Source organism: Dryobates pubescens, chromosome 36 (genome assembly GCF_014839835.1).
Source record: "Dryobates pubescens isolate bDryPub1 chromosome 36, bDryPub1.pri, whole genome shotgun sequence".
Classification (NCBI taxonomy): Eukaryota; Metazoa; Chordata; class Aves; order Piciformes; family Picidae; genus Dryobates; species Dryobates pubescens.
The window spans coordinates 7,980,849-7,993,417 of record NC_071647.1 but is presented as its reverse complement, the minus strand read 5'-3'; the positions used below and the strand labels follow the sequence as shown (position 1 = coordinate 7,993,417).

Here is a 12,569-nt window from a genome sequence, read left to right as displayed (position 1 = left end):
TGTGAGAGGAACTCTCTCGACCATGGGCTGCTACTGTCCTGGTTCTGGACAATCATATTGAAACATCGGCACTTTGGTCAGACAACATCCAAAAGAGCAACACTTCCAAAGAGAATAAAAATGATTCCGGATTCACAACCTCTCTGTCAGTAGGAAAGACTATGGGAAATTTCCCACTCCCTTGCTGCAGGACAGTTTGCATTTGGAGCTCCTGCTGGCAGCCTGCTTAGGCTGTCAGCTGCATTTCTGCCCTTCTTACCCCAAAATCCTCTATGCAAATGGAAGGTGGAGAAACACCTGAGGGATTCTGGCATTCAGCTGCACTCTGGTGACTGTCTAACAGGCACAGCTGATTATACACCAATTCACCCCTCCTGCCACTATTTCCTTCACAGCCTGTGTGCTGATGTCCACCAGAATATTTTCATCCTACAGGAACCTTAAAGGATAGAAGAGAGCTTTAAAATGAACTTTTCTAACTTGACCAAAAGCAGTAGGATTTACCTCTTAGAAACATCTTTCAGCCTAGTCTGCTGTGATGCAGCCCTACCTGAAGTGCTTTTCCTCTGCAGCTCAATCAGGGCTTCCACTGCACAGCCCTTCCCCAGATGGCCATGGCCCTGCTCTGCCTGCCTGTGTACTGCTGGAAGGTGAACCCCCACCTGGAGCTGAGAGCAGTTGTGGTTGGTTGTCCCACTGCTTCTTTTTCCTGCTGGAATACCAAGTGCCCCTTGGCATTACTGCATTTGGGAATTCAGCAACAACAGCTCACAATGCTTCAAGTTTTACAGATTTTTCAGACTCTGACACACCTGGAGCAGGGGGAAGAGAATTTTCCATCTGAACTAAGATCTTTGCAAGTCATTCCCTGTTTCTCTAGTATTTCTTTTCTCTCTTCCTTTGTCTCAGCCAACATGCCAAGAAGCTGCTTGTTCCTCCATGGCTATAATTCCATGAAGATGATTTCTTTTTCCTTGCTGTGTTCTGCACATGTTGGGTTGAGTCTGGCTGGGAGAAAGTTCACTTCCTCACAGCATCCCTTACAGCCCTGTAAGCACCTTGTGACTGCAGGAAGAGAGCTGCTCACCCAGGAGTTTTTGGGCTCCTGCTGAGCAGTGCTCACCACCAAGGCTGAATCTTCACCCCAATCCCTCCTCCTAAAGACCAGTAGGCTGGGGGTGGGCACCAGGCTGGCAGGGCACACAGCTGGGACAGCTGAGCCAGTCTGACCAAAGAGAGATTCCTGAACATCTGACATCCTGCTCAGCAAGAAATGCTCAGAGAGAGGAGGAGGAAGGGGGCACATTCATTGTGAAGGTCTTTATCTGCGGGGCACTGAGGTCCTGTGTCCCAGGGAGGGGCTGGGCTTGGCCTGCTGATGGCAAATAAAGAATAATTGACTTTGTTGTTGTTCCTTTGACTTTTGTCTGCACTCTTTCCTTCTGTACTAAACTGCCTCTACCCTGACTCACAAGTTTTTCATCCTGTTTTTTCTCCCTGTCCTGCTGAGACAGGGGAACGACAGAGCAGTTTGGTGAGCACTTGGCAAGAGCCAAGGTTAACCCAGCACTGACTTCTATGCTCTCACTGCACAGACACAGCTATTTTACACATTGCCAGCTGGATTTGACCTCTTAAACCAGACAGGAACAGAGCAGAGACTTCAAGCTCTCAGCATCCATGTTCAAACCTGAGTTAATTACTGAAGCTCCCTGCATGCCCTCACTTTGTGAACACCTGTGTGCACTGCTGTTGAAAGCAGACAGGAACAGAATGCTCATAGATGGAATAAATTGTAACTTTTATGAAGAAGGTTTGCAAACAGTGGGACTTAAGGCAAATGAGCCTACTGCAGTTCAGTTGGCTGTGTGCACTACTGCTAAGCAGTGTATGGTGTGGCTCAGTTGGAAGCACATAAGACGCTTAATGGGAAGGTCTTGAGTTCAAGCCTGCAGTGGACACTAGTGTCCTCACTACTCTAGTCATGAGGTCTGTGGTGACAGGTTGGACTCGATGATCTTTGAGGTCTCTTCCAACCTTAGTGATACTGATACAGACTAAAAGCTGTTGTGAAGAAAGCAAAGTCCTGCCCCTCTGTTACCTGACTTACTGGGTGACCATGGGCTGGTCCTGACCACTCTCCCATGACCCAGTCCTGACCCTGACCTCTCAGCATCCTGGTTCCTTGTTGGTCAGGTCACTGCTCCATCCACCTTCCCGCTGCACTCGGCTTGGGCCCCCTGGTGTGGCTCAGTTGGTGGCACATAAGACCTTTAATGGGGAAGGTCGTGAGTTCAAGCCTGCAGTGGGCACTAGTGTCCTCCCTACTCTAGTCATGAGGTCTGTGGTGACAGGTTGGACTCGATGATCTTTGAGGTCTCTTCCAACCTTAGTGATACTGAATACTAACTCACTTTCCCTTGTGGACCAGCTTGGCCTTTGCTGCTCCTGACAGGGGCCTTCACATTCACACACGTGGAGCCATGCAGGCCTCAGCAGCCAGTGCAAAGGCAGCTTCCAAAACAATGTGTGTGAGGCAGGGGGGATTGATGGAATAATCCCCTCAGCAGCTGCCCTCCAGCCCTGGCAGCTTCCTGTTGTGGAGATTCTTCAGAACAGCCGCCCCCTTCATGACTGCTGTCAGGCAGAAAGAACTGATGAAGGCTCAGGAACAGGCTGTGCCAATGTGGTGGAAGATGAGCCTCTGGGGCAGACGGCCAGCCTGGTTGTGTAATGAACTTTTAACAGAACTAAGGGGAAAAAAGAGGGTGTATCATCTTTGGAAGAAAGGTGAGGCAACCCATGGAATGTTTAAAGAGGTTGCTAGGGCATGTAGGAGGAAAATTAGGGAGGCAAAAGCACATTTGGAACTCAAACTGGCCTCTGATGTGAAGGACAACAAAAAGCCCTTCTATAAATATATTAATAGCAAGAGGAAGGGCAGGGACAACCTTCACTCCTTGGTTGACATGGAGGGAAATGTTGTATCACAGGATGAGGAAAAGGCAGAGGTACTTAACACCTTCTTTACCTCAATTTTTACTAGCGGGAAAGAACGTCTACCAGACAGCTGGCCTGCAGAGCTGGCAGGAGCCAGGGAGCTGCATAGTTTCCCTGTGTTCCATGAGCAAGTGATAGGAGCTCTCCTCAGCAGCTTAGACCCCCACAAGTCCATGAGACCAGATGGGATCCATCCTAGGGTGCTGAGAGAGCTGGCAGATGAGCTGGCCAAGCCACTCTCCGTGATTTTTCATCAGTCCTGGCTCACTGGAGAGATCCCAGATGGCTGGAAGCTGGCCAACGTGGTGCCCATCCACAAGAAGGGCCGGTTGGATGAGCCAGGGAATTACAGGCCAGTCAGCCTGACCTCAGTGCCAGGAAAGATTATGGAACTGGTCATCCTGAGTGCAATCACACAACACTTAGAGGATGGCCAAGGGATCAGGCCCAGCCAGCATGGGTTTAGGAAGGGCAGGTCCTGCCTGACCAACCTGATCTCCTTCTATGATCACGTGACCCGCCTGGTGGATGTGGGGAGGCCTGTGGATGTAGTCTACCTGGACCTCAGCAAGGCCTTTGACACCGTTCCCCATAGCAAACTCCTGGCCAAGATGTCAGCCCATGGCTTGGATGGGAGCACACTGCGATGGGTTAGGAACTGGCTGGAGTGCCGAGCCCAGAGAGTGGTGGTGAATGGTGCCACATCCAGCTGGCAGCCAGTCACCAGTGGTGTGCCCCAGGGATCAGTGCTGGGCCCCATGCTCTTTAACATCTTTATTGATGATCTGGATGAGGACATTGAGTCCATCATCAGTAAATTTGCTGATGACACCAAGCTGGGGGCAGGAGTTGATCTGCTGGAGAGTAGAGAGGCTCTGCAGAGGGACCTCGACAGGCTGGACAGATGGGCAGAATCCAAGGGCATGAGATTTAACACATCCAAGTGCCGGGTTCTGCACATTGGCCACAACAACCCCATGCAGAGCTACAGGCTGGGGTCAGAGTGGCTGGAGAGCAGTCAGGCTGAGAGGGACCTGGGGGTACTGGTCGATGGTAGGCTGAACATGAGGCTGCAGTGTGCCCAGGCAGCTAAGAGGGCCAATGGCATCCTGGCTTGCATCAGGAACAGTGTGGCCAGCAGGAGCAGGGAGGTCATTCTGCCCCTGTACACTGCACTGGTTAGGCCACACCTCGAGTACTGTGTCCAGTTCTGGGCCCCTCAGTTTAGGAAGGATGTTGACTTGCTGGAACGAGTCCAGAGAAGAGCAACAAAGTTGGTGAGGGGTTTGGAACATAAGCCCTATGAGCAGAGGCTGAGGGAGCTGGGGTTGCTTAGCCTGGAGAAGAGGAGACTCAGGGGTGACCTTATTACTCTCTACAACTACCTGAAGGGAGGTTGTAGACAGACAGATGTTGGTCTCTTCTCCCAGGCGGCCAGTACCAGAACAAGAGGACACAGTCTCAGGCTGCGCCAGGGGAGGTTCAAGCTAGATGTTAGGAAACAGTTCTATACAGAAAGAGTGATTGCCCATTGGAATGGGCTGCCTGGGGAGGTGGTGGAGTCGCCATCACTGGAGGTTTTCAGGAGGAGACTTGATGGGGTGCTTGGTGCCGTGGGTTAGTTGTTTGGGTGGTGTTTGATTGGTTGATGGGTTGGATGCGATGATCTTGAAGGTCTCTTCCAACCTGGTTTATTCTATTCTATGTATTCTATTCTATGTATTCTATCTCAGTGGGGTGTCTGGGACCTCCTCTTTGTTCCCTCACCACCACCCAGTAACTGGGGGAGATGTCTTCCCGCCTTTTGGCCTGGCTTGGCCCAAGGCCACGGGGGGATGGGCAGTCTCAGACCTGGCCGGGTGAGACTAGCCTAGCAGTGGAGGGGGGAGGGAAGAAGGAGCCCTGGGGGTCTTGGGTGTACCCTCAGGTGGGGATAGGATATTTCTGGGTGTGCTTTGGGATCTCTTGTGTCACTGTGCTTCTGGCTCTCTGTACACACTCACTGCTTTCCATTTAAACTTTCTATCACTTTTGCAATCCCTTTGTCTGAGTCATTATTTTTGTTCGTGGTGGGGAGGGGTTCTGCCTCAACCCATCACAACTGGTAAGGCCACAGCTTGAGTGCTGGGTTCAGTTTTGGGGTCCTCACTACAAAAAAAGATGTTGAGGGGCTGGAGCGGGGCCAGAGAAGGGCAAGGAAGCTGGTGAAGGGTCTGGAGAGAAGGGCTGGTGAGGAGCAGCTCAGGGACCTGAGGCTGTTTAGTCTGGAGAAAAGGAGGCTAAGAGAAGACCTCATTGCTCTCTACAACTCCCTGAAAGGAGCCAGGTGCAGCTTGGTCTTTTATCCCTGATAATAAGTGACAAAACAAGAGGAAATGTCCTTGAGTTCACCAGGGGAGCTTTGTGTTGGTCTTCAGGAGCAATTTCTTCCCCCAAAGGACTGCCAAGCCCTGGGACAGCTGTGCAGGGAAGAGGTGGAGACACCGTCCCTGGAGGAGTTTAAAAGACATATAGACATGGCACTTAGAGACATGGTTTAGTGGTGGATTTGGTAGTCTTAGGTTGATGCTGGGACTCGATGATCTTAAGGGTCTATTCCAACCTACATGATTCTGTGATTTTATACTTGTGCTTTACCTTCAACCCTATTAGTCTGGTGACCATCTTCAACAAGTATCAGTACACTGTTTTCTTTGGACCTCCTTTTGCTGTTGATGGACTTCAAACCCTTCTTGTTGTCAGATATAGCACTGCCCAGCTTCAACTCTGAGCTTTGGCCTTTTGTGTCTTCTTCCTGCACATACAAATCATAGCTCTGTAATCTTCCTGCCAAACCTGCTATTCTTTCATACCATTTCTTTTTCCTCTTGAGCTCTACAAGTTCTCTGTTCAGTCATTACTCATGATGGTAATTGGTAAATGATCTCCTTGTCTTTATATCAACCTACAACATTTCTTGGTTTTGCTTTTTTTCCTGTTTTCTGCCCCTGATCTGTCCCATCATGGGTTGAAAGGGGTGAGTGATCAGCTGGGGGGAATTTGGTTGTTAGCCAAGGTTAACCCACCAGAGCAAGGGGCAAAAGTATGCAGACAAAGCTGAGTCAGGACATTGGAGGCCTAGAAGATCCTTTCTGTGTTAGAGTATTTTGGTTGCTAACAGAAGGAACTACATAACAGGCAGAAGGCACAAGCCTTTGGAAATCAGCATCTTTAATTCAGTTACACAACACCAATGGCACATCTGGAAACAATTTGGTCACTTGGATGGGCTACTGCCTTAGGGAGCTAGAAAATGCCTTCAGCATGCTCTCCTTCAAGGCTTGTTTGACTTGATTGTTCCTGAGTGAATAGATGTAAGGGTTAAGCATCTGAGTCACCACAGAAAACAAGAAAGCAAGCACTTTGTCTGAGTCCTGCCCACCTCGCTGTGCTGGGCGGATGTACCGGTAAGTACAGGTGCTGTAAAATACCAGCACCACCACCAGGTGAGCTGAGCAAGTGGAAAATGCCTTCTTGCGACCTGTGGAAGATGGGATGTGCAAGATGGTGATAACAATGCAGCTGTAACTAACAGCAGTCACTATAAAGGTACCAACTATGAGGATAGTCAGTACGATAAGCATCAGTCCTTCAATGAACCCTGTGTCTGTGCAGGACAGCTGCAACAGGCAGGAGGTGTCACAGTAAAACTGGTTCATGACATTGGGACCACAGAACGGCAACTGGACAATCATAATGGTGGGGGGAAACATCAAGAGAAAACTCACTGCCCAGCAAGTCAGGATCAGCTGGAGAAAAAACCTGGTCTTCATAATTGTTGTGTAATGCAGCGGGAGGCAAATGGCAACAAAGCGATCGAAGGACATCGCTGCCATGTGGAAAAAAGTGCAGGTGCCCAAGAAAAAGAAAAGCAGCATCTGAAGGAAACAGCCAGGCAAGGAGATCCTCTTCCTCTCTGTCAGAAGGCTGTAGAGGGTGCTGGGAATGAATGTGGTGGTGAAAGTGATTTCCAGCAGGGAAAAAATTCTGAGGAAGTAGTACATTGGAGTCTGAAGGCTAGGGCTCACCAGAGTGACACTGACGACAGTGATGTTTCCAAGCAAGATCAAGACGTAGGCAACCATAAGAAACAGAAAGAGGATGATCTCCAGCTGCCGGTTGTTGGTCAGCCCCAAGAGGACAAATTCCACCACTCTTGTGTGGTTCATTGAGGTGCCACTGCTGTCAGAAAAAGAAAGAAAATGGCCCTTCTTGAGAACTACTGGAAGACAACAGAGCAGTTTGTCTTGGTGAACATTGAAAGGCAGTACTAGTGACAATCCCTTGTAAAAGAGAGGAGCAGCCCCAGGAGCCAGTCGCAATCCTCTTCACATAGCTGTCTGTAGCAGTCAGCTCTCACTCCAGTTAGTATGACTGGTGCAGTTTGCCCTCAGTAGAGCACGCAGAAACTGTTACAGCCCTGGAACGCACTGACAACGTTCAGCCTCCATCAGAGAGAAAAACCAAAGGCACACAGTTGAGTACTTGGAGTAAGTGCCCAAGGGCTTCCCAGCTGGAATGAATTCAAAAGCAGTGCTGCAGGACCGCAGGCACATGCAGGCTGACACCGGAGCAGATCAGACTGGTTGCTGGACACAGCGGTATTGCAAAAGAGAAAATTACTGCAGCAAGAATGAGATAGCAAAAGAGAGAGGAGGGAGGGACTTCACAGGGAAAAAGAGCTGAGTAGGTTGTCAGGTTGCCCCTGCAAGCAGACAAATATAAAAGGGACCTGGAGAAACACCACACTAAGCAAGAGGCTAAAGGGAGAAAGGGGATCCAGTGGATCAGCTCTGATGCTGAGGGTCATTCTTTCTTCTTCAGAGCAGCTGTCTCCAAGTATCCTTTCACCTTACAGCATCCTACCCCAAAGTCAGACCTGTGCATTGGTCAGGGCACTGTGCTACCTGCACTGCAACAGGCACCACTGCCCTGTGGAAGTGAAGTGGAACCTGAACACTCTGGCTGATGCACTTCAAGCATGTTCTTTTCCTGCAGGATTGCAAGACCTCACCTCTGGGTTTCCAACTGCATTGTCCTTCCTTTCCTCCCAGACACCAGGCCTCCTTGAACAAAGAAACAAATGTCTCATTTTGCACTCAGGTCTCCCAGGTTTCCTCTCTTGTGTCTGGATCTTTGCATCTTCAGACTCATTTCAGATATGTCTGCATGAGCAAAGCAAACACCAACACAATGAGCTACCAGGGAGAGTAAGCACATCTTAGAGAGCTCATAGTCCACATCCAACAGGCCACTCAATTTTCTTACTTCCAAGCTTCTTACAAAATGCTCAGCAAAATGGTAGGATACTACAGCCCTGCTTATCACATCATTCTCAAATCCTTCCCCTTTAATAGCCTTCTTCAGCCGAACACAGTTCCTTAGCACCAGCTCACAAAACACCAAACCAAAACAAACCCCTTCTCAAAAAAAGAAAAAACTAGGGAACTAGGGAAGCTGACAGTGGTCCCTTAAAACAAGAAACTCCTTTAGCAACCACTAAAAGCCTTTGGTTTGAAGACTGGAAGTTCAGTTTTCCAAGCCATAGACCCCTTAATATTTCCCTCGCTCCAAAGTATCACATCCAAACTCTAAGAAATGGTCCAAATAGTCACCAGTATACCCACAACACCCCAGGATGCTTCAAAAAGGATCCTGAGTCTGGTGTTTCTCCTGTGTTAACTTTGTCATTTGAATTTGGCCAAATAAATCTCTTTTCGGCTCCTTTTTATAGGAGCAGTAGAATGTGGCATTGCTGTGCTAAGCCAAACCTCAGGGACCAATTAGGTACTGAAATCAGCCCAACACCTGGGAGAACATCTGTGGAAGTTTGAAGAACAGCAAGAAAAGAATCAAACCACAAAGGAAATGAGATTGGCAAAGACCTCTGGAGGGCCAATCCCTTGCTAAGAGCAAAGCTAACTTCAAAGCTGGACAGAGTTGCTCATGACCTTCTCTAGGTTGTCTCCAACTCCCTCAGTCTGTCCTCATAGCAGAGCAGCTCCAGCCCTCTGATCATCCTTGTGGCCCTTCTCTGGATACCTTCCAGCACCTTCCCGTAATAGGGGTCCAGAACTGGATGCAGTATTTCAGGTGTGGTCTCAGCAGAGCAGAGTAAAGGGGGGAGAATCACCTTCCTCAGCCTGCTGGTTATGTTGCTCTTTGTGCAGCCCAAGCTCTGCTTGGCTCTCTGGGCTGCAAGTGCTCACTGCTGGCTCCTGTTGAGCTTGTCCTCCATCAGCACCCCCAAGGCCTTTTCTTCAGGGATGCTCTCAAGCCAGTCCCTGCCCAGCTTACTCTGAAGTATTGATCATCACCTTTTTAACTTGGAGGTCCAGCTCTTTAGGATTCACCTCTCCACTGCACAGTTCACCATGATTTCATGTGCAGCCTCACTCTGGGGTAGCATTTGCCATCCCCTCCCAAAACATTGTTCCTTAGGGTCATGGAGAGAACATCAAATGCAGCCATTGTCTGATGAAAGGAGATGACTTCCTGCCTGTGTTCCTCTGATCATCAGCATGGCAACCTTTCACAGGTACCAGCAATTCTGAGCACCACCAAAATTGCTGGCGTGCCCCAAGACTGCAGCCACCAGCCAGGACTCGGCACAGAGCTGTTGTGTTCAGTAAAGTGAAGAGCAAAGTGGGCAGTTTCTAATGGTTCTCTGTAGATGTAAACATGCAGAGGACCTCCACAAGAGTGGCAGTTGCTGGCATTTGGGGTAAGAAGCAAGGGACATGGCTGTGGAATCCATTCCCACACACCTTTGTTCTGTGCCGGACAAGAGAGAGGGCATAGGTAATGATTCCTTAGATACCACAAAAATAGGCAATGACCAAAGGAGAAAGGTATCCAGCCCCCTTCTGGGTACTGCAGAGAAACCCTGGGGGAATATCCAACCTCAGGTCCCAGTTTCCTCCATGACTGCTGAGACTTTAGCACATCAGGACACCAGAGGCCATAGAAGGAGGAGGTAACCTCTCAGACTGTGTCCTAGCAAAATCCTGCTGCCAATCCCATCTCCCACCCACAGAAGCAGAGCTCAGAAATGTAGAAGGTGAAGAAGTATGATTGGTGCTAGGTGAACAAGACAGCAGGATGTGTATGAATCACCTGTTACCATATATGGCTGTGAGTGAGTTTGGTGCCTAAAGCTGCAAGAAGTTCTGCTGTGTGCAGCAAGACGTTAGCTCAACAAGATGTTATGTAACAGGGAATAAGTAGGTGTGCGCAGGACAACGGGAGCACAACTGAGGAAGACTCTTGACTTCATCCACAACCACCAGAGGGAGAGGGAAAAGACCCCCAAGGTGCAACCATGGCTGCTGCAGGTTGCTGAACTCATGGGAGGAGTCTGCCTGGAACTGAAACTCCTTTTCCAAGAAACTATTTGAATATGGATGAGGATGAAATACAAAAAGATGTAGGCTGCTGTATGCGGCATGCATGTGAGTGGAGCCGAGCCTCACCGCCGCACCCAGCGCTGTTGTGTTTGCTGCTGGGACCAACAGCTTTTGCTCACCCTTTTCAATAAAGCTAATACAGTTCTGAATTGGCTACGAGTTTCTGTAACAAAGGTCTCTCCTACAGGTAAGGATCCTTCAGGGGACACTGGAGGCATGATCAGAGGATGAGGCACCTGACGCAGCCCAGCTCAGCCCTGCCACTTACAGACATGGACTTCAAATGGGAAACAGATAAAGAGAAGACATCCACAGCAAGTATAGAAGTTAGAAGGGACAATGTCTCCAAAGATTCAGGCTACAGGATTGATGCCATGATGTAATGCAAATCATAGAATCATAGAATCAATAAGGTTGGAAAAAACCTCAAAGATCAGCAAGTCCAACCTGTCACCACAGACCTCATGACTAAACCATGGCACCAAGTGCCATGTCCAATCCCCTCTTGAACACTTCCAGGGATGGGGACTCCACCACCTCCCTGGGCAGCACATTCCCATGGTCAACAACTCTCTCAGTGAAGAACTTTCTCCTCACCTCCAGCCTAAACTTCCCCTGGAGCAGCTTGAGACTCTGTCCTCTAAATGATACACAAACACCACTTCTGTCAGAGGGCAGGCGACAGAAGAATGCTCCACCTTCCTCGCAGAGCACATTCAAGATGATCATCCACATGAAGAGCATCCCAGCTGCAGGGAAACTGGGAGGTGTGAACCTTGTCAACAGCAAGAAGACTGGGTTCATAGATTTGTGGAACCATAGAATGGGCTGGGTTGAAGTGATCTCCATGAAATAATTGAGTTGTGACAATGAGTTAATTGAGTGTTCAATATGCACTCAAGCTAAGAGGGCCAGCAACAAAGCTTCCACTCTGGACTTCCAGAGGGCAAACTTCAAGTTATTCAAGGAACTAACTCAGAAGGTTCCTTGGGAAACAGCCCTGAAAAACAAAGGGGTCCAGGGGGGCTGCAGCTGCTTCCAGGAAGAACTCTTGAAGGCTCAGAGCAGGCTGTGCCAATGTGCTGGAGATGAACCCCAGGGCAGACAGCCTGGATGGGCAAAGAGCTTCTGAAGGAGCTAAGGGGAAAAAAGAGGGTGTACCATCTTTGGAAGAAAGGGGAGGCAACCCATGGAATGTTTAAGGATGTTGCCAGGTCCTGTAGGAAGAAAATTAGGGAGGCAAAAGCACATTTAGAGCTTGGACTGGCCTCTGCTGTGAGGGACAACAAGAAATCCTTCTACAAATATATTAATAGCAAGAGGAGGGCAAGGACAACCTCCACTCCTTGGGGGACACTGTGGTAGCTAGGGACAAGCGGCCGGAAGATTGCGTGCTGTACGTGTAGATAAGGTTTTCTGTAGCCTATGGTATTCAGGCCATGATGTAAGCAGACGGAGGTGACATTGTAACTCCAAGGTTATAAAAGCTGATAACAACCAGCAATAAACGCCATTTGCCATCCACCACATTGGTGTCAGTGTGCCGATGGACCAGCAGCCTGGGTGTGGCCGCTGTACCCCCCCCGGACCAGATCGTCTTTGCCTGCCACAAGCAATCAGCTTGTAAAAATAAAAGGCAACAGGACACAGAGGGGAATGTAGTAACAAAAGATGAGGAAAAAGCAGAGGTACTTTGCCTCAATTTTTAATAGCAGGATAGGTTGTCTGCAGGACAAGTGGCCTCCTGAGCTGGCAGATGGAGTCAGGGAGCAGCATAGTTCCCCTGTGATCGAGGAGGAGGTAGTTAGAGATCTCCTCAGCCGCTTGGATCACCACAAGTCCATGGGACCAGATGGGATCCATCCTAGGGTGCTGAGAGAGCTGGCAGATGAGCTGCGAAGCCTATCTCCATCATTTTTCACAAGCCCTGGCTCACTGGAGAGGTCCCAGAAGACTGGAAGCTGGCCAACGTGGTGCCCATCCACAAGAAGGGCCGGTTGGATGAGCCAGGGAATTACAGGCCAGTCAGCCTGACCTCAGTGCCAGGCAAGGTTATGGAACTGGTCATCTTGAGTGCAGTCACACAGCACTTACAGGATGGCCAAGGGATCAGACCCAGCCAGC

At 49.4% G+C, this 12,569-nt stretch overlaps 1 protein-coding gene across 1 annotated transcript; it reads right to left on the bottom strand.

Annotated features, from left to right (window-relative positions):
• Nucleotides 1-6,269: 6,269 nt before the first annotated feature.
• LOC104299632 (olfactory receptor 49-like) lies at nucleotides 6,270-7,208 on the bottom strand. Its single transcript, XM_009899811.1, has one exon. The coding sequence runs from the start codon at nucleotides 7,206-7,208 to the stop codon at nucleotides 6,270-6,272; it is 939 nt and encodes a 312-aa protein (XP_009898113.1).
• Nucleotides 7,209-12,569: the final 5,361 nt, after the last annotated feature.

Excerpts from the sequence above, each read along its gene's own strand:
- LOC104299632 (XM_009899811.1), bottom strand. The coding sequence starts at position 7,208 with ATGAACCACACAAGAGTGGTGGAATTTGTCCTCTTGGGGCTGACCAAC.